At 44.4% G+C, this 25,991-nt stretch overlaps 1 protein-coding gene across 5 annotated transcripts; it reads right to left on the bottom strand.

The window, feature by feature from the left end:
* Nucleotides 1–632: 632 nt before the first annotated feature.
* Nucleotides 633–9,238, bottom strand: RAB29 (RAB29, member RAS oncogene family). Of its 5 annotated transcripts, none has more exons than XR_006519900.2 (8): nucleotides 9,156–9,234; nucleotides 8,541–8,784; nucleotides 6,692–6,763; nucleotides 5,825–6,006; nucleotides 5,410–5,531; nucleotides 4,149–5,122; nucleotides 2,252–2,486; nucleotides 633–2,103 (listed from the first exon to the last, which is right to left on the bottom strand). XR_006519900.2 is itself a non-coding variant. In XM_014829240.3 (6 exons), the coding sequence occupies exons 2-6, from the start codon at nucleotides 8,662–8,664 to the stop codon at nucleotides 5,011–5,013; spliced, it is 612 nt and encodes a 203-aa protein (XP_014684726.1). In that variant the 5' UTR covers nucleotides 8,665–8,784; nucleotides 9,156–9,238; the 3' UTR covers nucleotides 2,664–5,010. The 5 variants fall into 5 exon arrangements, 3 of the variants coding, with proteins under 3 accessions (XP_014684726.1, XP_014684733.1, XP_070354070.1); XR_011498314.1 differs by having other exon boundaries at nucleotides 8,541–8,680; nucleotides 9,156–9,227; XM_014829240.3 differs by lacking the exons at nucleotides 633–2,103; nucleotides 2,252–2,486 and having other exon boundaries at nucleotides 2,664–5,122; nucleotides 9,156–9,238.
* Nucleotides 9,239–25,991: the final 16,753 nt, after the last annotated feature.

Genomic DNA, 25,991 nt, shown 5'->3' with positions numbered 1-25,991 from the left:
GAGCAAAGCTGTAATTTTTTGTGCCTGAGTTTCCTATATTATATATACACATTACAAATATATATATATAAACACATAAAATAGGGTCTTTGTGAAAAGAAAAATAATGGATGTGAAGTGTTTAGGAGAATACTTGGCTTATAGAAACACTCAGATGTTAGCTACCGCCAGCAACAGGTGAAGATGGAATGGCTGTCAAAAGCCCTGTGCTTGCAAACAAGACAACTGATATTCAAAAGGAAATGACAGCCACGGCATTGGGGTGACACATCTTAGTAAGTGGAACTTCTCAATTACAGCTCTTGGGATATATCTGCATTGTATGCTATTCAAACTGCACTTAGTTTGGCCCCAAATTTTAATTACACACACGTCTCTACTCCATGCATGAACAGGTCTTAAAAAAAATCTAACACAAACCAAGAGTTTCAAACCCAAAAGGGGTTAGTTCTGTTTCTCTAAATGCTTATTTTCTAAAATAGGTTTTTCAGGTCAAATGTTTCTCAGAAACCTAAATGACAGAATGCAGACGGGGAATCAGAAGGGTTGCAGTAGTATCTCGGGCTTTATTACAAATTCCCCTGGCTGCCTTTCAGTCAGTCAAATTCTTTTTCTTTTTCTTTTCTTTTTTTGAGGAAGATTAGCTCTGAGCTAACATCTGCCACCAATCCTCCTCTTTTTGCTGAGGAAGACGGGCCCTGAGCTAACTCCGGGCCCATCTTCCTCTACTTTATGTGGGACGCCTGCCACAGCATGGCTTGACAAGCGGTGTGTCAGTCCACACCCAGGATCCAAACCGGCGAACCCTGGGCTGCTGAAGCAGAACATGCACACTTAACCGCTGCACGGGGCCAGCCCTCAGTCAGTCAAATTCTGAGACACTGGTTGCCTCAAACATAAAATAGGAAGAACTGTTTTCTTTCTTATTTCCAAGACAGTGTAAGAAGCATACACAACTCACAGATCTGAGGGAAGTTTATACAAATTCAGATATTGGTATCCAGTGCTGCTAGGCTGCCCTTCTCATCTCATGACAACTCATAAAAAGCTGACTAGCTGCCTTCTTCTTCTTATTCCCATTAACATGTAGTTAGTTAGTTCCTAATCAGACGGGCTTTGAGTGTGAATCAAATTAAATTAGAGTGTGCAGAAAAGGCATCAAAACGTACCCTCACACAGTAAAGGACTGTTAAGAGCACGTGACGGTTAATTTTATGTCAACTTGACTGGGCCATGGGGTATTTGGTCAAACATTATTCTGGGTGTTTCTGTGAGGGTGTTCTGGATGAGATTAACACTTAAATTGGTAGACTAAGTAAATCAGATTGCCCTCCCTAATGTGTGTGGGCCTCATCCAATCAGTTGAAGGCCTAAACAGAACAAAAGGTTGACCCTCTCTTGAGTAATTCTCCTGCCTGACGGCCTCTGAACCGGAATGTCTGCTCTTCCAGTCTGCTAACCTTGGGACCTGAACTGGGACATCAGCTCTGCAGATTTTGGACTTTCCAGCCTCCATAATTGCATGAGCCAATTCCTTATGATAAATCCCTTTACATATACGCATATCCTACTAGTTCTGTTTCCCTGGAAAACCCTAATACAGAGCAATTCCATTATCAGACTGAAACTCTGCAGATGGAACTCGAGAGAATTCAGATTATGCTTGAAAGCCAAAGGGAAGGCAGGTTTTTTTCTAACAATAACAAAGGTCATATGTAGCTACATTCTCAAGTCTCTGGTATTTATGGCCGAATCAAAAATACACGTAGCGTCTTTTCCAACCCTGCCACTCTCTGTGGCTTCCCACCTGGCCCAGCCTGCAGCTTTGGGATCGTTCAGCTTTAATAAATGAGTCACTTTCACAGCTGAGGACTTTTCCCATCCATAGTGACCCAAAATGGGCGGGGGGCAAAGGGCACTGCGGTCTGTTTCCTCGGGCAATCAGCTCACTGGATTTTACAAAATACCACGGAGATTTTCACATCTTCTAACCACGGCCTTAGATCAAGTCAAAAGCAGGCCACTGCCTACAAAAGGACGACGACAGGCAGGAAACGTCTCATGTCAGCTGGGACAGTGTCCTGAGGACAGAAGACGAACCACCTAAAGAAAAGAGTTAAATCTGGAGAAAATAGGAAAAAAACGCAGAACCATAGCATACTTTACCAATAGCTAGGGAAAGTGAATTAGCAATATCTCTTGGAGTAATTTTGGCTCATTAGCAGTGACAAAAGAGCAAACCATCACTTACTGCTGAGGAGGCTTCCTTGACCTGTGGTCTCTTTTTCCCTGCTTGTTTGGTCACTCAGCTGTTCTGTTCAAAGAAGAAAGCCAGGGCAGTCACAGTCCCACAGCTCTGTTCTCAGCCCTTCCTTGGCTCTCACAACCTCAGACCTTGAGTCTGCAGGGAACGCTTATGTTTTCTTTTTGGCCGTAGACCAGCTGAGTGGTTGGAGGGGCGTCTTGTCTCAAACACGGAAAATTCTCTAGGAAAGGGCCACAACAATATCCAAGTTCCAAACAATTCTGTGTAAGAGGTAGCACCCAAATGATAGGATACAATTATTTTTAGTATAATCACATTTCTAATCACGTAAATATTTTCTCCTTCCTCATCTTTGCTTTCCCTTTTCTTTATGGATAGAAACGCAGAGAGGAATTAGTTATATTTCAACTTCTTCTTTAATTAGTTTCAGGCCTCTAATGTTCACCAATCGGGAGAGAAAACCCAGAACGGCTGGCAGGCCAGTGTCTAGCAATGCTTGAAAAAGCAGGTATACCCTGACTCAGCATATGGGAAAAGAAGGCATGTTCAGTTTTTTTTAAATAGTCATACTTCCAAGCAGTATTTGGGGTGTTACATCAAGTACAGAATTGGTATTAGACAATTGGTACTAGTAAATTAACAGATAAACGGAATAACATTTACCTTCATTTTTTTGGTATTTAAAAAATAGTCTCCATTTCTGCAACATTCTTGAAGTATCAGTGTAAAATAACACTTTAACTCACATTAAAGGCCAATAACTACCAGGAATATCAAGATTGATTTCCCATTTATTTGTGATTTTGCAGGGGTTCAAACCAGTGAATAAAAATCAATTTTCTTGGGGCCGGCCCTGTGGCCGAGTGGTTAAGTTTGCGCGCTCCGCTGCAGGCGGCCCAGTGTTTCATTGGTTTGAATCCTGGGCGCAAACATGGCACTGCTCATCAGGCCATGCTGAGGCAGCGTCCCACATGCCACAACTAGAAGGACCCACAACGAAGAATATACAACTATGTACCGGGGGGCTTTGGGGAGAACAAGGAAAAAATAAAATCTTTAATAAAAAAAATCAATTTTCTTTTCATATAAAGGGAATTTGTTACTCCACTATTATGTTCAGAATCACTGTAATAAAAACCCTACCTGAAAAGGGGAATACAAAAAGGAGCTTCAAGTTCTCAAAAAGCTGTGCAAAAGGTCTAATAATTGACATTAAAAACAAACCAACCACTGAAGGACTGGCTCCCATTCTCGTTCTGATATTTTGCCTCTGCTCTCTCTCTCAGGACAGTGGTTTCAAAGCCCATTGTGGGTCAGAATCACCTGACTTGCTAACAGAGCTTACAGAAGCCCAGGATCGCTGAAACAGAAAAAGCCTGCTCTCGCATCTTCACCCAGTTCTCCAGCGAAGGTTTCCAAACCAGGCTGATCAGAATCACCTGAGAAGCTTTGAAAAACAGCAACCACCAGCAATTCCCAGGCTTCGCTCCGGGGAATTTTGATTCAGGAGGTTTGAGGTTGGGACCCAGAATCTTAAAACCTTTTATTTTTTAATTTTTTAACAAACTTCCCAGGTGGTTCTGATCAGTCAGATTTGGGAACCCTGATTTAGGACACTCATTTAGAAAAGTGTCTCTCAAAGAACTCGAGGCCTCTGAGTTCACTGAGAATGTTCCTAACTTTGGGTAGGTTATAAATCACCATCCTGTGAGAATTAAAATTAATTCTGTCTAGAAATGATTTGAAACTAAAAATCCTACCCAATTTAGCACTTAAATTACCTAATGATTTTCTGTCTATCGCCTCTCCACCCCCAGGCGCAGGTCTGTACATAACACTGGTTTCCCATGGCTGTTAAGTGTTAGCCACCCAAAGTACTCACAAGCAAGTTGCCTCACGGGATTTTGTTCTGTTAACCTCTCCCTCCTCTTCCACTCAGACTCCCAGAGCTGCGAGGAACAGACCTATTTCAGGGCATCACAGCCGACCGCGGTCACTTGCAGCATTATGCATCAAGACATCCCCCCAGGAACGCCCGCGGGAGGGAGACACTAGAAAAGCCTAACGTGAGAATTTCTTTCTTTGGGGAAAGAAATGCTCTCATTACATATGATAGATAGTCTTGACTACTCTTGAAGAGAAGACAAGAGAAAGCTAATTGTGACTTTAGAAGCTTCAAAAATACGGTGACTTTTCGGTCACCTCCGGTAGTCCAAACCCAAAGACATGCAGCCCCTCTCCTTCTGCATCTCAGAATCAGATGTTTGAATTGAAAGTCCAAGACAGAAAGGATCTGAAAGCAATGAACTACAAGGAATTTGGCAAATGGCTTTTGATCTCATTTTCCTTGCGATCTGAAGTCACATCAGACTGAGAAATCAACATACATCAAATGGAAAAATAAGCTCAAAAGCAGGTCAGCGTTATGATCCTTAAAACAAAGATGCTGATTTCTAATCCTTCCCACAAATCCCAGATCACAAATTGAGAGATGAGACAACGATCTTTCTTATCCAGAAGGCACTAACTGGGCCACATGAGCCAGCAGCAAGTGAGAACCAACTTGCAGGAGATGCAGAAATGCACCTGGCTCCCAGGTGTCTTCTCTCAGTGATGATGGCCCTCCTCACTGAAGAGTGAGCAAGAGACAGTTCAAATGTACTGAATAAAATTGCTGGGTGGGCGACCAAAGGGAAGAGATGAAAGACCTCCTAGAACTGGGAGGGAAAACAAGCCAAACACTATTAGCAGCAGGCCCAGGGGGAGGACGGCTTGGTTTTCAGGTTGATGTAGTCCCCTTGGGTGGAGGAAGACACATCCTCTCTGGAATTGCTCATCATCTTTTCAATGAGGACTCTAAAAAACAAATAAAAATAAGGCTGAGAAGGTAGATGGAGGAAAGGGAGAAATGGCGGACACTATCTTATCAGCAGATGGCATTCAGTAAAGCCACAAGGTTTAAATGCCCCATTGTCCCCAGTTATCTCTGGAGAGAATACAGCATCCCTGACCTTCAGAAGCTGGTATTCTGGTGACTCGGTCTCCTCTTGTTTGCTCACAAAAAAGAAAAGACAGTCCAAGGCATGGCAGTGGCAGGTGGGTAAACCTATGTGTCTATCCCCAGAACAGCATATGCTACTCACCTCATGGCCTCATTAATATTTTTGTTCTCCTTGACTGATGTTTCTGTCCAACCTGTGAAACCGTTCTCTTTACTGAATCGGTCAACCTGGTCTCGGCTCACTGCCCAAGGGGACAGATCACACTGGCAAAGAGAATAAATAAAAGGCCATCTCTTAACCTTCTGGAAAGAGGAACATGGCTCAGATACTTGCAGATTTCAAACACTTCCACTCATGGTGAATAACACCAGCATCTAGAAATCCGCAGTCAACATTCTTCCCAAAGAAAGTCTCAACATTCCTTGAAAAGAGGTAGAGATGATTTTTCCAACATGAGAAGGGAAAGTGGATGCCCAGAATCAGAGAGCATTTTAGATACGGTTACTCTCTGCCCACAGACAAAGGCCAGGGGTCATTTCCTGGAATGACCACATACCTTGTTCGCCAAGAGCAGGCAGGGCACGGGCTCTCCATTAGGCAGCGTGAGCTTGCTGTCCAGGTCCTGTTTCCATCTCTGGCTGTTGCTAAAGGTAGTGGCATTGGTAACATCAAACATAATAACACAGGCAGAGGCATCCCGATAGTACAGGCGTGTCATAGAAGTGAAACGCTCCTGCCCTGGGAAGAAAGGAGAGTTCTCAAGGTGATCTAAGACCAGGCTCAGAACCTGACACCCTGCCCTTTCTACCTTCATTGAGGGGGGGGCGGGGTAATGCCTAGTGGCTGAGTCCAGCTTCTGCACCCAGACGGCCCAATTCCAAACCCCTGCTCTGTCATGTACCACCCATATGACTTTGAACAAGTCAAGCTCTCAGTGCTTAGATTCCTCATCTGTAAAGTGGGGATAAAAGCAGTAGCTTTTATCATAGGGTTGCTGTGAGGATTAATGAGTCAGTGAATCTAAAATGCTTAGAAAAATGCATGGCATGTAATAAGAGTTAGCTATTATTATGACTGGCTATTTTCTGGGGATCTTGTTTCTCACCAAGGTCAGCTGCAAACCTAGAAAAAGCAGCCTCCCCCTGTCGTGGAAGTATCCACCTATGGTCTGGTCACGGTCAACCCACCACCTTGCAGCCGCTCCACCCACACAGAGACTGCTCCACGTTTATTTAGGGCAAAACATCCACAGAAGACATTGAGAACAGCCCTATATCTATTTAGCGTGTGTATCCTCTGAGCAGCTCCATCATTCCAGCTTCAGAAAAAGAACTTCTGGTTTTGTCGCCCTCCTTGATCTCTGAGAGCTTGCTGGTTAAACCAAAATTTCTTCCCTTGTTCGCATCTAGTCTTCCCAGCCTACCTGCAATATCCCACAGCTGGAGCCGCACCATCTCTGAGTCAGACCACTGGAGAACTTTCAGAGCGAAATCCACTGAAAATACACATACAATATACTTGAATGAAACTTATCTTTAAAAAATCCATGAAGAAATTCACATCAAATATGCAGTTACAAACCCAGGGACACGCAACTCCAATCTCATTTATTTATTTATTTATTCATCTATTTATTTATTTTTAAGCCCTCGATGGACTGAAATGAGCCCACACTCATGTATTAAGCGTGGGACAGATCATTCATACTCACTCCCTGAAGGATCTCCAGCTTTTACTCTCTTGTCAAACAAATTTACTTGATACTACTTGTCTCCAAGGCTGGGGATAGGAGGGTGAAACTGATTATGAAAACAACGTCCTAAACTCAGGTTAAACAGTTTCTGGGAGATTTAGGGGGTTTTCTCAGGGAAGAAATGAGTAGAAGGGGGAAATGAGGTGTGCTGACTTTTGTGTCTTCCACATTCAGTTTCACTGCTGGCTTCTAATCCAACACACCCTTGGGAGACTTCTACATCCTCCATAAGGCTGTAGGAATTATCTTGGGCAGGGATGGGATTAAGTGAAGAGGTCCCAGAGCATCCAGGAAAAAGACACTGCGTGGATGATGTTTCAATATGCTGGAATCTCCCACCCCATCTGTAGATACTGAGACCCCATGGGTTAACGCTGAACGAGTATGCCAGGGGAAATGAAAGCTAGGGGAAATTCAAAATAAACACTGACAAAAAATTAGCCAGAGTCATTTTTATTCTCTACTAAAGGAAAACTAGAGCAAGTGCTAGAAATTAATTAGTGGGACACTTTTAAACCAAATCCATGGCATAGGGACCCCCATCTTATTTAGGAGTAGTGGGGGCAGAATGGGCAGGAAACAGTCTTTGAAACGTTAAACCCTCATTTTGCTGGATGTTCTTAAGGAAGATGGCTAATTTTTTAAAATTTCCATAATGAACACCAGCACACATTTTCAAAATTTAACATTACTGCAAGTTTTTTTCCTTAAAAAACATTCTTTTAACAGAGATAAATAAATGTACGGTCCTCTCCCCGTTCACCAGCTCTTCCCAGCTAAGCACCTTCTAATTAAATAAAGGGCATTGCTACTTCTGAAAAAAACAGCTGAGTCCAAACGTGACACTAGGAAAGAAATGAATTAACTCTTGGGGTTCCCTTCCTTCCTTCCCTCCTCAGTTTGAGAGGAAAAGGGGTGGGAAGAATATTTCACATTCTTTGAAGAATTCCCAGGTTGCCTTTATTTAAGCAATCAACAGACAATAAACACACAGCTCATCAGCCCTGGTAAGCATCCCACTGGGTGGCCAAGGGGCTCTCCCATGCAGGCACCCCCATAACAAAGCTGGGATCCTTGAGGCCAGGCTAAACACCATTCTGTTCTTTCAACAGCTGCCTGAACTCCTGAGAGAGGCGGGACGACAGCCCCAGCTGGCACCTCACCAGGGGGTCTCGGCTGCCTCTGCTGAGCGCAGCGATTGGCCGGGACCGCTTGGAAGGTGCAGGAGGACACTCGGGTTCGAAGTGCCCCCCGCAAAAGGCAGCAATTGCTCCTTTTCTCATCGTCCCTTCCCATTTCTCATCTTCACACCTTCGCCCTCTCTCTCCACGCAGTCAGGTCAGGCTGGGAAAACCTAACTGGAGAAACCCAAGAAAGCCATGCCAAACACCCCGCAATGACTCCTCCAGGAGCCAAGACACCTACTTCCTGACCCGAGGAAGGGCGCAAGGACCTGAGACCTCCCGTGCCCGACCCCGCTCGGGGCCTCTGGTCTCCCCGCCCCCGCGGCGCGTCTCACCTCCCACCGTGGACTTGTAGTGTTTGCTGAAGCTGTCCTGGGAATAACGCTGCACCAGGGACGTCTTGCCCACCGCGGCGTCCCCCACCACCAGCACTTTGAACAGGTGATCGCGGCTGCCCATGGCTGGCGGGGTGGACCTTTCGGGGAGGCGGGAAGTGGAGGAGGCGTTAATTTTAACCCGTTAGGCTCCGGACCCCTGCAAACTGAAGTTAGGCATCCCCGCCCGCCGGCGTTGGGGCTGCTGTGACGAGAAAGAAAAAGGGAAACTTTGCGCTCCACCTATACGCGCTTCCTCCCCGCGCCGCCGCAGCCTGGGTGGGGGCAGGGCGCGAGCTCCAGGCCGGCTGCTCGCACCTTCTCCCCCTCCCGGCCCGGCTGCCGGGAAACAGGACCAGGCACCTCGGTGCCTCACTCCCCGGGACTTCCCCCGAACCGCTCCAGCGGGCGACTGGGCCCAGGCCAGCTCATTTCACAGTCGGGCCAGAAGATGGGGGCCCGCCCCTATTTGGCACAAACCAAACTCGGGGGAAGGAGGGGCCCACACCCTGACTCCCTGGACCCTGTGCCGCCCCAAGCGGCACGGTCCCTCCCGCCTTCGTCCGCCCTGCTCACGTGCAGAGTCGCGCGCCGCACTACATTTTCCACTTCACCTCGTAGGCAAGGGAACCAGCCCAGTGTGGGGACTCGTCCGCGAGGGCTCCTGGGAAATGTAGTTTCTGCACTATTTTAAAAAATCTACAATTGTAGTTTCAAGGCTTTCAAACTCCTTCAACAGTCCAGAATCTTATTGTTAAATAATTCTAGAATAGGAAAGATCGTCCAGAGGCGATTTGTTCGACATGATCTCACCTGCCTAAATCCATTCCAAATAGATTTCTCATTGTCTTTTGAAGGTTTTATGGAGCTAAGATTAAAAATTATTCCATAGATTGCATAAAGTATTCCACTAATAAAAGCTGAAGCCTCGTCCCTCATGCTCCAAATGTCCATTTCCTAGTCCTTCAATTACATAGGCAAACCTAGGATCTTGTGAACATGCTGAAGGCTGGCTCTTATATTTCCTATATGACCCAGTATCTGTCAAGTTCAGGGACACTTGCCCAAGAGACTGACCCTTAAAAAACCCATGCCATTGAATGGCAGCTATGAACATTTAATAACCAGCCACAGCAGTGAAGATAGTAAACAAGAACCAGTTCCTGGTTCTCACTTCCACTACCTCTACTCTCGATACGCTAGTCGTGTATCAGTTGAGCTGGAAGCCAGTTGCAGTACGCTGGGAGTCCTCCTCCAGGTGTTGCTGCTGTTGCTCAGGAGTGATGATTAAACTTGCAAATAATTTTAATTTTTCAGCCTGTAACTTTTCTGACCTGCCTGTCCTTTAGGTAGGAGTTAATGGGACATGAGCTTCATGGCAAGCAAAATAAGCTCTATTTTCTGTGCTTTTCCCAGGAATAGAAGAGAAAGCAGCAGGGCCTTGGGAAAACAGCCCTGCCCGGGTCTCTGGATAGAGTGGCCACCACTTACATCCCTTGAGGAAAGAACGTCAGCAAGGTTCCCAACTTATTTAGCCCGAAATGTTTGTTCCCCCTGTACAGGAGGTCAGACTACCGTACTCATCTTTCAGGATGTCTCAGACCCCTTTCCAATGGTCTTTTCTCCATTCTCGTTGGCTTTGACGTAGTTGACCACTCCTTGAAACTTATTTCTCACGTGGCTTCTGTGACACTGTTCTTCCCTGCTCTCCTCCTGCCTCTGTGATGCTCACCTTTTTCTTTCGTGATTTCTTTCCATGCCATCACCCCCTAAGGGAGCACGTATGTCCTAATGCTTGATTCTTAGTTCCTGAGCTCATCGTTCTTTAAACTTGTTACCTTGGTGAATTGCTTTTAGCTTTGATAAATAAATGAGAAGCAACAGGATACATTGGAGTATAGGAGGAAGCCATTTGGTTTAAAACTAATTCAGCCTGACCTTGTTTTTCCAAGAGGGCCTGGTGTGGCCTGTTGAGCATGCATTGTACATCTGCTTTAAACATTTACAAGGTCCCAAAGACAAGAATGATGCCCTTAAAGATAGGGATGTGGCTTCCCCCCATTATCAGTATTTCCTGAAGGATAAGCATCTCTTCCTAGAAACTAAGGATTAATTACTTACCTGCTGTGTTCACCTTGTGACCCCTGACCTGTGCCAGATAAACATCTTGTGACAGTAGTAAAAGAGATCTTCCTGTCATATGTGATGTATGCCCTTTGTTTCAAGACAGTGTATAACCACTCTGTACAACCCACTCGGGGAAGGAAGTCCCCCAAGGCAATACTCAGACGTGGCTCATAATAAACTCACCCCAAATTTTGATTTGCACATTGATTATGGATTATTTGCATTGACAGCTTCAAATATCTCTCTTTGTTCAGACTATCTATGTCCTATTGTCCAATCAATCGTGTTCCACTGCCATAAAGGCACCTCCACGTGATGTCCTGCCAAAGCCTCCCTCTCACTACCTCACCACAGAAACTCCTTCTCTCAGCTTCCTTGTTTCTGTCACTGGCCTCATCATTTTTTCCCTCCACTCAGGCTTCAGACCTCAAGAATTTTAAAAAAATATTTATTTTAGGGGCCGGCCCGGTGGCGCAGCGGTTAAGTGTGCACGTTCCACTTCGGTGGCCCAGGGTCTGCCGGTTCGAATCCCGGGTGCGGACATGGCACCGCGTGGCAAGCCATGCTGTGGTAGGTGTCCCACATATAAAGTAGAGGAAGATGGGCATGGATGTTAGTTCAGGGCCAGTCTTCCTCGGCAAAAAGAGGAGGATCGGCAGATCTTAGCTCAGGGCTAATCTTCCTTGAAAAAAAAAAAACTTATTTTATTGTGGTAGGAACGCTTAACATGAGCTCTACCTTCTTAAGAAATTTAAAGTATGCAATAAAATACAAAAAAGTACAAATTTCCAAGTGTGTGATATAGCTGCAATGTTGCACAGCAGATCTCTAGAGCTTATTCATCTTGCTCAGCTGAAACTTACGCATATTGATTAGTAACTCCCAATTTCCCCCTTCCCCCAGCTCTTGGCAACCACTATTCTACTCTTTAATTGTATAAATTGGACAATTTTAGATACCTCATATAAGTAGAATCATGCAGTAGTTGTCTTTCTGTGACTTGGTTACGTCACTTACTATAATGTCCTTAAGGTTCATCCATGTTGTGGCTTATTGCAGAATTTCCTTCTTTTTGAAGTCTCAATAATATTCCATTGTATACATATACCACTTTTCTTTATCTATTCATCTGTCAATAGACATTTAGGTTGCTTCTATATCTTGGTTATTGTGAATAGTGCTGCAGTGAACATGAGAATGCTAATATCTCTTTGAGATCCTGATTGCAAATCTTTTGGATAAGTACCCATAAGTGGGATTGCTGGATCACGATAATTTTATTTTTAATTTTTTGAGGAACCTCCATACTATTTCCCATAGTGGCCATACCATTTCACATTCCCACCAACAGTATGTAAGAGTTCCAATTTCTCAACATCCTTGCCAACATTTGTTGTCTTTTGGGTTTTCTGATCATAGCGATCCTGACAGGTGTGAAGTGATATCTCATTGTGGTTTTGATTTGTATTTCCCTGGTGATTAGTGACATCAAACATTTTTTCATATACCTGTTGGCTGTTTGTATGTCTTCTTTGGAGAAATGTCTATTCAAGTCCTTAGCCTTTTTTTTTTTTTTTTTTTTTTGGTGAGGAAGATTGGCCCTGAGCTAACATCTGTGCCAATCTTCCTCTGTTTTGTATGTGGGATGCCACCACAGCATGGCCCAATGAACAGCGTGTAGGTCCATGCCTGGGATCTGAACCCGTGAACTCCAGGCCACCGAAGTGGAGTGTGCAAACTTAACCACTATGCCACCAGGCTGGCCCCTTGGCCAATTCTATTAATTGTTTTTTAAAATAATTAATTATTATTTTTTATTAAGATTATGATAGATTACAACCTTGTGAGATTTCAGTTGTACATTATTGTTAGTCATGTTGTGGGTACACCACTTCACCCTTTGTGCCCTCCCCCCACCCCCCCTTTTCCCTGATAACCACCAATCAGTTCTCCTTGTCTATATGTTAACTTCCACCTATGAGTGGAGTCATATAGAGTTCGTCTTTCTCTGTCTGGCTTATTTCGCTTAACACAATACCCTCAAGGTCCATCCACGTTGATGCGAATGGAACAATTTTGTCCTTTTTTATGGCTGAGTAGTATTCCATTGTGCATATATACCATATCTTCTTTATCCAATCATCAGTTTCTGGGCATTTAGGTTGGTTCCACGTCTTGGCTATTGTAAATAATGCTGCGATGAAGATAGGGGTGCATGGGACTCTTGGAATTGCTGATTTCAGGTTCTTAGGATAGATACCCAGTAGTGGGATGGCTGGGTCATAGGGTGTTTCTATTTTTAACTCTTTGAGAAATCTCCATACTGTTTTCCATAGTGGCTGCACTAGTTTGCATTCCCACCAACAGTGGATGAGGGTTCCTTTTTCTCCACAACCTCTCCAACATTTGTCACTCTTGGTTTTGGATATTTTTGCCAATCTAACAGGTGTAAGGTGATATCTAAGTGTAGTTTTGATTTGCATTTCCCTGATGATTAGTGATGATGAGCATCTTTTCATGTGTCTATTGGCCATCCTTATATCTTCTTTGGAGAAAGGTCTGTTCATGTCCTCTGCCCATTTTTTGATTGGGTTGTTTGTTTTTTTGTTGTCAAGCTGTGTGAGTTCTTTGTATATTATGGAGATTAACCCTTTGTCGGATAAGTAGCTTGTAAATATTTTTTCCCAATTAGTGGGTTGTTTTTTTGTTTCAATCCTGTTTTCCCTTGCCTTGAAGAAGCTCTTTAGTCTGATGAAGTCCCATTTGTTTATTGTGTCTATTGTTTCCCTCATCTGAGGAGTTATAGTGTCTGAAAAGATTCTTTTGAACTGATGTCAAAGAGTGTACTGCCTATATTCTCTTCTGGAAGACTTATTGTTTCAGGCCTAATCTTTAGGTCTTTGATCCATTTTGAGTTTATTTTTGTGAATGGTGGAAAAGAATGGTTGATTTTCATTCTTTTACATGTGGCTGTCCAGTTTTCCCAGCACCATTTGTTGAAAAGAATTTCTTTTCTCCATTGTAGGCCCTCAGCTCCTTTGTCAAAGATTAGCTGTCCATAGCTGTGTGGTTTTAATTCTGGGCTTTCAATTCTATTCCATTGATCTGTGCACCTGTTTTTGTACCAGTACCATGCTGTTTTGATCACTGTAGCTTTGTAGTATGTTTTGAAATCGGGGATTGTGATGCCTCCGGCTTTGTTCTTCTTTCTCAGGATTGCTTTAGCAATTCGCGGTCTTTTTTGCCCCATATGAATTTTAGGATTCTTTGTTCTATTTCTGTAAAGAATGTCCTTGGGATTCTGATTGGGATAGCGTTGAACCTGTAGATTGGTTTAGGTAGAATGGACATTTTAACTATGTTTATTCTTCCAATCCAAATACATGGACTGTCTTTCCATCTCTTTATGTCGTCGTCAGTTTCTTTCAAGAAAGTCTTGTAGTTTTCATTGTATAAATCTTTCACTTCCTTGGTTAAATTTATCCCAAGGTATTTTATTCTTTTCGTTGCAATTGTGAATGGGATTGAGTTCTTGAGTTCTTTTTCTGTTAGTTCATTGTTAGTGTATAGAAATGCTACTGATTTATGTATGTTGATTTTATACCCTTCAACTTTGCTGTAGCTGTTGATTGTTTCTAATAGCTTTCCTATGGATTCTTTGGGGTTTTCTATATATAAGATCATGTCATCTGAAAACAGTGAGAGTTTTACTTCTTCATTACCTATTTGGATTCCTTTTATTTCTCTTTCCTGCCTAATTGCTCTGGCCAACACCTCCAGTACTATGTTGAATAGGAGTGGTGAAAGCGGGCACCCTTGTCTTGTTCCTGTCGTCAGAGGGATGGGTTTCAGTTTTTGTCCATTGAGTATGATGTTGGCTGTGGGTTTGTCATATATGGCCTTTATTATGTTGAGTACTTTCCTTCTATACGCATTTTTATTGAGGGTTTTTATCATAAATGGGTGTTGGATCTTGTCGAATGCTTTCTCTGCATCTATTGAGATGATCATGTGGTTTTTGTTTTTCATTTTGTTGATGGAGTGTATCACGTTGATTGACTTGTGGATGTTGAACCATCCCTGTGTCCTTGGTATAAATCCCACTTGATCATGGTGTATAATCTTTTTGATGTATTGCTGTATTCGGTTTGCCAGAATTTTGTTGAGGATTTTGCATCTATGTTCATCAGTGATATCGGCCTGTAGTTCTCCTTCTTTGTGTTGTCCTTGTCAGGTTTGGGGATCAGAGTGATGTTGGCTTCATAGAATGTGTTAGGGAGTACTCCATCTTCCTCAATTTTCTGGAATAGTTTGAGAAGGATAGGTATTAAATCTTCTTTGAATGTTTGGTAGAATTCTCCAGAGAAGCCGTCTGGTCCTGGACTCTTATTTTTGGGGAGGTTTTTGATTACTGTTTCTATTTCTTTACTTGTGATTTGCCTATTCAGATTCTCCATTTCTTCCTGATTCAGTTTGGGGAGGTTGTAAGAGTCTAGGAATTTGTACATTTCTTCTAGGTTGTTCGATTTGTTGGCATATAGTTTTTCATAGTATTCTCTTATGATCCCTTGTATTTCTTTGGTATCTGTTGTGATTTCTCCTCTCTCATTCCTAATTTTATTTATTTGAGATTTCTTTCTTCTTTTCTTAGTGAGTCTGGCTAAGGGTTTGTCTATTTTGTTAATTTTTTCGAAGAACCAACTCTTTGTTTCATTGATCCTTTCTACTGTCTTTTTTGTTTCAATATCACTTATTTCTGCTCTTATTTTTATTATTTCCTTCCTTCTACTGACTCTGGGCTTTGTTTGTTCTTCTTTTTCTAATTCTGTTAGGTGTCATTTGAGGTTGCTTATGTGAGCTTTTTCTTGTTTAGTGAGGTGAGACTGTATTGCAATGAATTTCCCTCCTAGGACTGCTTTTGCTGCATCCCAAATGATTTCAAATGATGTGTTCTCATTTTCATTTGTCTCCAGATAATATTTGATTTCTTCTTTAATTTCTTCAATAATCCATTGTTTGTTCAGTAGCGTGTTGTTTAGTCTCCACATTTATGCACCTTTCTCTGCTTTATTCTTGTAGTTGATTTCTAGTTTCATAGCATTATGATCAGAAAAGATGCTTGATATTATTTCCACTCTCTTGTATTTATTGATGCTTGCTTTGTTTCCCCAAATATGGTCAATCCTTGAGAATGTTCCATGTGCACTTGAGAAGAATGTGTAACCTGCTGTTTTTGGATGAAGTGTTCTATATATATCTATTAAGTCCATCTGGTCTAATTTTTCATTTAATTCTATAATTGCCTTGTTGATTTTCTGTCTGGATGTTCTGTCCATTGGTGTTAATGGTGTGTTGAGGTCCCCTACTATTATTGTATTGTTGTTGATGTCTTCTTTTAGTTCTGTTAAGAGTTGCTTTACAAATTTTGGTGCTCCTGTGTTGGGTGCATATATATTTATAAGTGTTATGTCTTCTTGGTGGAGAGTCCCTTTTATCATTATATACTGTCCCTCTTTGTCTTTCTTTATCTGTTTTTGCTTTGAAGTCAACTTTGTCTGATATTAGTATAGCGACACCTGCGTCCTTTTGTTCATTATTAGCTTGGAGTATTGTCTTACATCCCTTCACTCTGAGTCTGTGTTTGTCTTTGGGGCTGAGGTGTGTTTCCTGGAGGCAGCATATTGTTGGGTCTTGTTCTTTGATCCATCTTGCCACTCTGTGTCTTTTGATTGGAGAGTTCAATCCATTTACATTTAGAGTGATTATTGAAATGTGGGGGCCTACTGCTGCCATTTTATGTCTTGTTTTCCGGTTCTCTTCAATTTCCTTTGTTTCTCGTCCCATGGTTTAGTCTGTTCTGATGAAGAGATGCTACTCTCTGTTGTTCTCCTTCTACTTATCTCCTCTGCTCTTGGTTTTGTAGCCCCTTTCCTTTTTTTGATTTTTCAGGAATGAGGGTTTTCCTGAGCATTTCTTGAAGAGGAGGTTTTGTGGCAATGAACTCCCTTAATTTTTGTTTATCTGGGAAAGTTTTTATTTCTCCATCGTATTTGAAGGATATTTTCACTGGGTAGAGAATTCTCTGCTACAGGTTTTTGTCCTTCAGATTTTTGAATATATCATTCCACTCTTTTCTAGCCTGTAAAGTTTCTGCTGAGAAATCTGCTGATAGCCTGATGGGGGTTCCTTTGTAGGTTAATTTCTTCTGCCTGGCTGCCCTTAGTATTTTCTCCTTGTCGTTGACTTTTGCTAGCTTCACTACAATATGCCTTGGGGTTGGTCTTCTTGCATTGATAAAGTTTGGAGATCTATTGGCTTCTGTCACATGAAGTTCCATCTCTCTCCCAAGGTTTGAGAAGTTCTCAGCCATTATTTCTTTGAATAGGCTTTCTGCCCCCTTCTCCCTCTCTTCTCCCTTTTGTATATCTATAATCCTTACGTTGCATCTCCTAATTGTGTCAGATAATTCTCAGAGAGTTTCTTCATTTCTTTTTAGTCTTAGTTCTCTCTCCTCTGCCTGCAGCATTTCTATATTCCTATCTTCCAAATTGCTAATTCTTTCCTCCATATTATAGGCCCTACTGTTCAGTGCGTTTAGATTTTTCTGAATTTCCTCTATTGTGTTCTTCATTTCCAGTATTTCTGTTTGGTTCTTCTTTATAGTATCGAACTCTTTTGTGACATAGCTCCTGAACTCGTTGAGTTGTGTATCTGAATTCTCTTTTAACTCATTGAGTTTTTTAATGATGGCTGTTTTGAAGTCATCATCATTTAGGTTATATCTTTCATTGTCTTTGGCATTGTTTTCTGTGTATTTGTCATTTTACTTCTGTTCTGGAGATTTAATATATTTTTTCATATTGCTTGATGGGTGTAGATTTGTGTCTCCACATAGAGATAGAGTTCAGTTACTGCTTCCACTTGTTTCTACTGGTGTGGTGGGGGGACAGCTGTCTATATGAACCAACCAGGAACCCTATCAGCTGTTGATAACTGGGCCTGGGCCCCTCCTCGTAGTCACAGTGGTCCTGTGGGTTCCCTCTTCAGCTGTGGGGGCCGTCACAAGGGGGCTTCAGACTGCTGGTGCCTACTGTTGCAGCCCACCTAGACGTGCTCCCTCCTTAGGGGCTGCAGCGGTGTTATGGGTTTTCCCAGCGGCCAGGAGCAGGATCACTTATATTTGCAGCTCTGTCACTGTCGGCGCCCACAAAATCTCACTTGTCCACTATGGGTCACAGCAGAGCTATGGGCATCTTCTACAGTCTGTGGTTAGCTCGCCTAGCTATGCTACTTTTGTCCCAGGGTCTTCCAGCCTTGTGGTTTCTGGATGGGTGCTCTCTACTAGTGCTGTGCAGAGGCTATCGCTGAGGCTTCTGTGAGACTGTAGAGTTTCCCCCTGGGCCACGGAGCCGGGTCGCTGGAACTCCACCCAGCCCCAGTCCTCTCCCCCAGGATCTCGGGGAGCCCCTTGCCCTGTCTGGGGGATAGCCAGAGACCTTGAGTTCAGTGGCAGCTGGCCGGCTGCTGCCCTGCCTGGGATTCTCCTCTTCGGGACCCTCCCGGCGTTGTGGATGCTGGGTGGGGCCTCTCCGCTATTTGTGGGTAGAGGCTATGCCTGCTGCCAGGACGGAAGTCCAGAGTTTCCCCCTGGGCCGTGGTGCCGGCCGCCGGAACTCCACCCAGCCCCAGAGCTCTCCCAGGAGATCTCCAGTAGCCCCATTCCCTGACTGGGTGATAGCTGCAGTCAGTGGGGCTGCCGCCCTGTTTGGGATTCTCTCCGGGAGCCTCTCGGTGTTGTGGATGCTGGGAAGGGCCTCTCCGCTAATGGCAGGTAGAGACTTTGCCTGCTGCCCAGACGGAACTCTGGAGTTTCCCCCCTGGGCCGCGGAGCCGGCCACTGGAGCTCCACCCAGCCCCAGTCCTCTCCCAGGAGGTCTCAAGTAGTCCTGAGCCCAGATTGGGCGATAGCCGCAGTCTGTTAGAGTGGCAGCGGCAGCTGGCGGGCTGCTGCCCCGTTGGTGATTCTCTCTAGGAGCCTCCCGGCGTTGTGGATGCTAGGCGGGGCCTCTCCGCTAATGGTGGGTAGGGGTTTTCCCCGCCGCCTCTGGTGTGTAACTCTGGAGCTTCCCTCTGGGCTTAGGTGTAATTGCAGGGGGGCTTAGGTAGGGCTCTGGTCACCTGTTTCCACCATCATTCCTCTGGTGTGCGCTCCCTCCTGCCCTTGGTGTGTGGCGATGTTCTGGGGGCATCCGCTGGAAGAAAGCCGCTTGGAGGTACTAGGCTGTTCGGGGGTTGGGGTCGGAGAGTTTTCACCTATCTCCACCTCCTGCCGGAGGGAAGTCCGTCCGCCTTCCGATGTATAGCAGCGTGCGTCTCTGAGGTGTCCTGAGATGCTATATGGATATCCTTTGTTAAGCGATGAATGTCCAATTAGTTGTAGATTCGAAGGGGGAGAGACAAAGAAGACTACTCACGCTGCCATCTTGGATCTGCTTCTCAAAATAATTTATTTTTTTAAAGATTTTATTTTTCCTTTTTCTCCCCAAAGCCCCCCGGTACATAGTTGTATTTTTTTAGGTGTGCGTCCTTCTAGTTGTGGCATGTGGGACAAGGCCTCAGCGTGGCTTGATGAGCAGTGCCATGTCTGTGCCCAGGATCAGAACTGGCGAAACCCTGGGCCGCTGAAGTGGAGTGCATGAACTTAACCACTCAGCCATGGGGCTGGCCCCCTTGGCCAATTTTTAAATCATGTTATTAGTGGGTTTTTTTTGCTATTGCAGACCTTGAAGATTATTAACATTTCCTTTTACACACATCCCTTTACAGCCTCCTCCCTTTTAAAAAGTCAGTTACCACATCCTACTGATTTTTCCTGCAAACACATTCCTCCCATCCATCCCTTCTGCTTCCTATCCAGTGCCACTTTCCTAGTTCAGGCTTTCGTTACCTGACACCTGCATCATCTTCAACAACCTGTTTCTTGGTCTGCCTTATTCTAGTTTCTTTTGCCTTCAATTCATCCTACGCAGCTGGCCAGGATGATTCCCCTAAAACATCATTATTTGTTCCTTCATTGTCCATCAACTATCCAAAAACTGGCCAGCCTCCCTGTCCTGGTGCCCAGAGCTTTCTACGCACCAGCCCCGCCCTGCCCAACCCACTTTCTCTCACCTGCTCTCCAATGGGAAGATCCCCCTCCAACCAGGAGGAGTTCCTTAGACTCTTTAAAAGCCCAGTATCAATTTTGACTTTGTGTCTTTGGCCGGGTGCTTTGCCTATCAGAATAGCCTTCAGGTTTCTTTTCACAGACCGACATCTTACCACACTTTAAGTTCTCCAACTTCATTGTGATAAGGTTCAGCTGGGGCACATGTTCAGTGTGGACCTCCTGAGTCTGTAGGGCTGGGGTCGGAGACGGGGGCATCTGCCTTTTAGTCAAGTGCTAGGGTGATTCCTAGACCGGAGTCCACTTTGAGAAATGCTGCTCAAGGCCTGACTTAAGCATCAGCTCATTTATGAACATTTCCCCTATGAGCGCAGCCCTCACTTATCACCTATAGCATTTACAATCTGCTGGACTTGTGGTAGCTTAATCATGTGACCAGTTTATAATTATTTAATTTATAAGCGACCGGCATGTTGCACAGTAAACGAGGACTTCAAATACGGAATTTTGGCTTTGGCCTGGTTCTGAGAGGAACAACTCTAAGCTTTCCAAATCAGAAATGGAGGAGTGAAGATTTAAGAGGGAAGATTAGCAAGTTGCTGGTGTCCCTGCAAGTGACAGGGTTTCAATCAAAGGAGTGACAATTCTTTTGGTGGGCATGGGGGTGTATTTCTTCGATGGTCAGTTGCAGTTTCCCAGAGGGACAGTTAGAAACGAGAGAGGGCGAGCACATTCAGCGTGCCGAACGACTGATTTCATGTACATACTCGGAGCACGGTTTTTTGGAAGCCGGGGAAAGTGGTCAGCCTTGCTCTCTTACTATCATACTTCCTATGGGTGTCTGCCTCACTCCTTTTTATTTCCCACATTTTATTAAAAAAAAATTCAAATCCATAGAAAAGTCGAAAGAGTACAAGGCATACCAGTATGTCCTTCAGCTGGATTTTCAATCACAGACATTTGCCATGTGTGCTTTGGGTCTTTGTGTGTGTGGTGAGCCATTTGTAAGTAAGCAGCACACACTTCATCCCTAAGTATGTCAGCATACTGCTCCTAAGAACGAAATTCTCCTACAAAACCAAAAGACCATTATCACACCTAAGAAAATTAACCTTAGCTCAATAAAATCATAAACAGTTTACATTTACAGTTATCTATAGCCTTCAAAATATTTTTTCTCATTTTCTGCCCCTCTGATCCAGAATATGATCAAAGTTCATGCATTGCATTTGTTTTATTTTTTCAGTCTTTTAAAATGTAGAACTATGCTGTGTCCAATACAGGGGCCAATAGCCATTCGTGGTTATTTACATTTAAATTAATCAAAATTAAATAAATTTAAGGGGCCGCCCTGTAGCCAAGTAGTTAAGTTCTTGCACTCTGCTTTGGTGGCCCAGGGTTTTGCCGGTTCGGACCCTGGGTGCGGACATGGTGCCGCTCATCAAGCCATGCTGAGGTGGCGTCCCACATGCCACAACTAGAAGGACCTACAACTAAAAATATACAACTATGTACTGGGGGGATTTGGGGATAAAAAGCAGAAAAAGAAAAGAAGATTGGCAACAGTTATTAGTTCAGGTGTCAATCTATAAAATAAAAAAAAAAAATTAAAAATCAGTTCATCAGGCACACTGGCCATATTTGAAGTGCTCAATTGCCACATGTGGCTAGTGGCTGCTATATTGGACAGCACAGATATAGACCATTTTCATGATCACAAATAGCGCTATTGGACAGTATCAGCCTATAACAATCCTCTGCCTTTTTTTGCTTTTAATAATATTGACTTTCTTGGGGCCGGCTCCGTGGCCGAGTGGTTAAGTTCACGCGCTCCACTGCGGCAGCCCAGGGTTCAAATCCTGGGCGCGGACATGGCACTGCTCGTCAGGCCACGTTGAGGTGGCGTCCCACATCCCACAACTAGAAGGACCTGCAACTAAGATATACAACTGTGTACAGGGGGGGTTTGGGGAGATAAAGCAGAAAAAAAAAGAAAAAATAATATTGACTTTCTTTTTACAGAGTCTAGGCCAGTGGTCTTAAAGACAGTACCAGATTCTGAATTGTCTGATTGTTTTCTCAAGATTGGATTCTGGAAAAACGTTTTTGGCAAGAGCCCTCCATGGAGGATGTGGTCTACATCTTATTATATCACTAATTTCAGGCTCTTGGTGATGCCTCCAGTATGAATTCAATGAATACTTACTAAAGAAGTGACCCAGCACCACGCAGTCTCCTTAGGACTGGGGAGCTTGACTTCAAATAGAAGAGAAAGCGTTTATATGATCTCCAGAGTCTCTAGCACTGTGCCGGGGACAGAGTGGACACGTGCTCTGTAATGTGAAACGGAGACTGAAGTGACGCAGCCAGCAGCGCAGCAGCACGGAGAAGGACGGACCCAGAGAAGGGTAAGGATATGAGGCCACGGCTGTCCCTCAGCCCCCAACTCCAGACTCATGGAAATAATCCTAACTTTTTGGTGCCAGCTTTGGGCACAGGAGCTTGGTGAGATGCCTATGACCCAGCGGAGCACTCCCTGGACGGCTCCGCAGCGAGGTGCCCTGGGAAACCCTCTAGAGAGGCTGGGGGCCTCAAAGAGCATCTTGCCCATCATTGCTCGGCGGACTTGTGCCCCAGAGTCTGAGGCCAGCTTTGAACCTGGGAGGATTCGAGGGAAAACATCAAAGTCTAGTTTTTACTGCTTTTGTTGCCACGTTTGCCTCCGTCCATGGATACCCTCCCTTCCACCCCAAATAAGGACCAGGGAAAGAAGACAGGAAAAGGGTGGAAGCTAGAGGGGAAATTTTGGTTTAAAGAACTGAGCATGTGGTCCCATCTCTCCGTGTGGCGCTGGGAAGGCCACCTCTGTAAAAGGAAGGGCCTTTCAACAAAGATGGTTCTGTTCTCATTGTCTACGTCCTTTTAACTCTGCCAGAGGTGAGGAAGGCAGAGGTAACTGCACCTATGGCCCATCCTTACTTACTCACGGACAACCCTCGCCCCTCCATCAGGAACTTGGAAATGCCACTGTCTTTCTGGTCCTCTCAGAGTTAACTCTACCATCAACAGGTAACGAGAGGTTCCCGGGCGGGCATCTAGGCTGACTGAAGGAATAAACGTCTCGAAGGAAGGAAGGAGTTGATCTGAAGGGAAGCTGGTCAGCCGCAGAGGCAAAGAAAGGAGACACTGAGGAGAACACTGGCCGTACCTCTTGGGCTCTGTCTGGAAGAGACCAGAATCGTAAGGGAACATGTGGCTGTCTGTCAGATGTCCCTATTGTGGAGACTCGTGTAGCTAACAAGCTCTGATGCTATTGTATTTTCAAGTTATAAAACTGACTTCTCTGTTAGGGTTCTGGACTCCGTAGGTACCTTCTGATGACCCACCTTCCTGTATAGCTTGCTTCTAGGGAGTGAACGTGCTGGTCAGGCGACATGTCTGTCGGGCCCACTGACCATGTGGTGTTATGCACAGGCCTCTGTGAGTTTGTGGGTCCACGTCAGGCTCCCTGAGATGATTTCCGGGTGGGACTGAGTTTCTGAGCCTCTGAGGATGAAGCTGGGCTCAGAGTCAGAACGCATTCACTCATTTGAGACCTGTCTGTGAAGCCGCTGGTCCTCACTGCACGGCTTTGTCCAACTTCAGCTGCACCTGTGCCACCAGTGAGCGGAATCCAGGGTAGGCGCAGGTCTGTTAACTTCCTGATTCACTGGTTCCTTCACATCATCCCAAACTCTATGGTCTTTCTCTTCTCATTTTGCTACCATCACCAATCCAATCAACATTATATAACAATAATAAAAGCTTCTGTTTATTGAATCGTCTGTGTGGCCAACAGCTCCACAGAGAAGGCGTTATTGTCCCATTCTACAGATGGGACAATTGGGGATCAAAAGAGGCTAATTATGGCCACCAGCCAAGAGAGCTGGGATTCCAATCTTTGTCTACCTCTAAAGTTTATGCTTTATTGTTATTATTTTAGAACTTAAGCTGCATGAGGAGACCAGGGAGACTTCCCAGAAGAGTATAGCATCCTCAGCATGTTTTCTAGGAGTTTCCTCATTCCAAAAGTGGACATCAGGACTCTCACTTATTGAGGTAAAAGAAAGCAGCATCTGCTTTGATTGGAGACGGCAACCTGGCCTTCGCGCCCAGCTGGAAGGAGCTGGAGTCTGGTGATGCCTTGGGGCATCCTGGAGGATTCTGGCTGCTGCTTTGACCCTGATACAGGAAGAAGATAACCTAGATGCTAAGCAAGAGATATGGAACACAGAAGCATGGATGAGCACAGGACACATTGTTCTGTCCTCCAGAATACGTGAGTCAGGAAGGAGAAGGGTAAGTGGCCAAGCTTCTGGCTTGGGAGTGGTTCCCCCGAGAGCCTCAGGCAATGGTGACATCTCCGCCCCAACCTTCCTGAACCTGTATCCAAGGCAGTTAGGTTTTTGGCCTGGCAATCAGGATATCTTAGTGAATATTCCGTATTTGACAACTAAGGAAGGTCATTTATTCTCTTAAAGCTTTAGTTTCTTTTTCCAAGGATTTCTAAATCCTAAAAACCAAAGACTTCATTTCGGAATAATTTGTGAAGTAGTCACCAACTCAGGTAACTTGAAAGTCACACACGTGATGGTCTTTGGCAGTCATTCAGATAAACATGTGGGTGTCCCAGGCAGCCACAATTTGGAGCTCCCTTACAGCAATATTCTCCATCTACTTGTTCAACACTTCTTTGACAGTGTTACCAGCACATTGGCTTCTAATTGTCCCCCAGGATGGAAATCAAGAGAGACAACAAATGGGAGTAGAAAAGTTAAGGGTTGATTAGCTTGTGCACAGGAGAGGCACAAGGGAGCCGGGGCGGAAAGGAAAGGGGCAGGTGACCGGCTCCTTAGGGAGCAGGATTGTGGGCTTTTATTAGGCAAAGGCTGGGGAGGAGGGCCTCGTCATGGCATATGGAGGTAGGGCTGTGCTTGTACCTGCGCTGTTGTTCAAATGCCACCTGATGCGACACGTGTCATTAGCACACTAGCTCTCCACCCGAGTGTGATTTTTACCAGGCTAATGGGGCTGGGTCACCTTCAACCGACTCCTGGGTGCTAGGGCGCATGTGTGAGCCCAGGAACGTCCGGAGGCTGTGGAATGTGGATCTTGGTGGCCTCTGACTGGTTCTCCTAGCCTGCCGATTGGTGAGGGCCTTCTCTTAGGCCCGGGGCCTGGCAGATGGCCCCGTCTCGTCTCGTTAGGCTGGTTCCTGTCTCAATAGGAGCTAAGAGAAAGTAATTTCCATAATGTTCAAAATAAGGAGTTTGTTCTAATATGTTCAAAATAAGGAATTTATGCCATGCACTGAATATGACATAATATTTAAACTTATTTGGAATTATTTTCATTTAACTTTTTTTAAAATCACCAATAGCTAGACAATGTTCGTCATTCACACTTAACTAAACATGAATATAGCCATAAATTATGTTTAAAAATTATTTTCTGGACAAACTGTCACTTTTCTGCAATTTGTTTTCTTTCGTTTTTTTTCTTTTTTAAAATTTTCTAAGCCAGACATTTTCTTGGGAGCCATATTAAAAGATTTTGTATTTAGGTAATGTAATAAAATAGAGTATAGTGCAGTAAACAGCACTATCCTGTGCTTTGTTCAGTTTCTGAATTTTAGTTGAAGGAGACAAACAAACTTCAGGCAACCGTCGGCCGGCTGCTCTCAGGGCTGGTGGTGGTGCCTATAATTATGTTGTAAAAATATCATCAAAGATAGGCTGCGCCTGGAGGCATGCTTTTAAATGTCCACTGGAAGACACTGTCTATTTTGGTAGACAATTAACATTTTGCAGTAATGTAAGGTGTCTCATGAGCAAAACCGAGCTAACAGGCACCCTATTTCTGATCACTGCGGCAGTGTTTCTGTGTTCTCTATACAGGGGCACCTGGGCCAGCTGTTTGATCTGGCTCTGGGCACAGAGGGAAGGCTCTGGGCTGAGAGAAACCTGGGTGCAAATACGTGACCTTGGGCAAGACATCTAACCCCTCTGGGCTTCAGTTTCTCCCTTGTAATATGATGATAATATCTATTTCGCAGAGTTATTAGAGATAATATTAAAGTT

This window comes from Equus asinus, chromosome 25 (assembly GCF_041296235.1).
Source record: "Equus asinus isolate D_3611 breed Donkey chromosome 25, EquAss-T2T_v2, whole genome shotgun sequence".
Lineage (NCBI taxonomy): Eukaryota > Metazoa > Chordata > Mammalia > Perissodactyla > Equidae > Equus > Equus asinus.
Note: the sequence above shows the minus strand (reverse complement) of the source record. Positions and strands in the feature narration are given on the sequence as shown.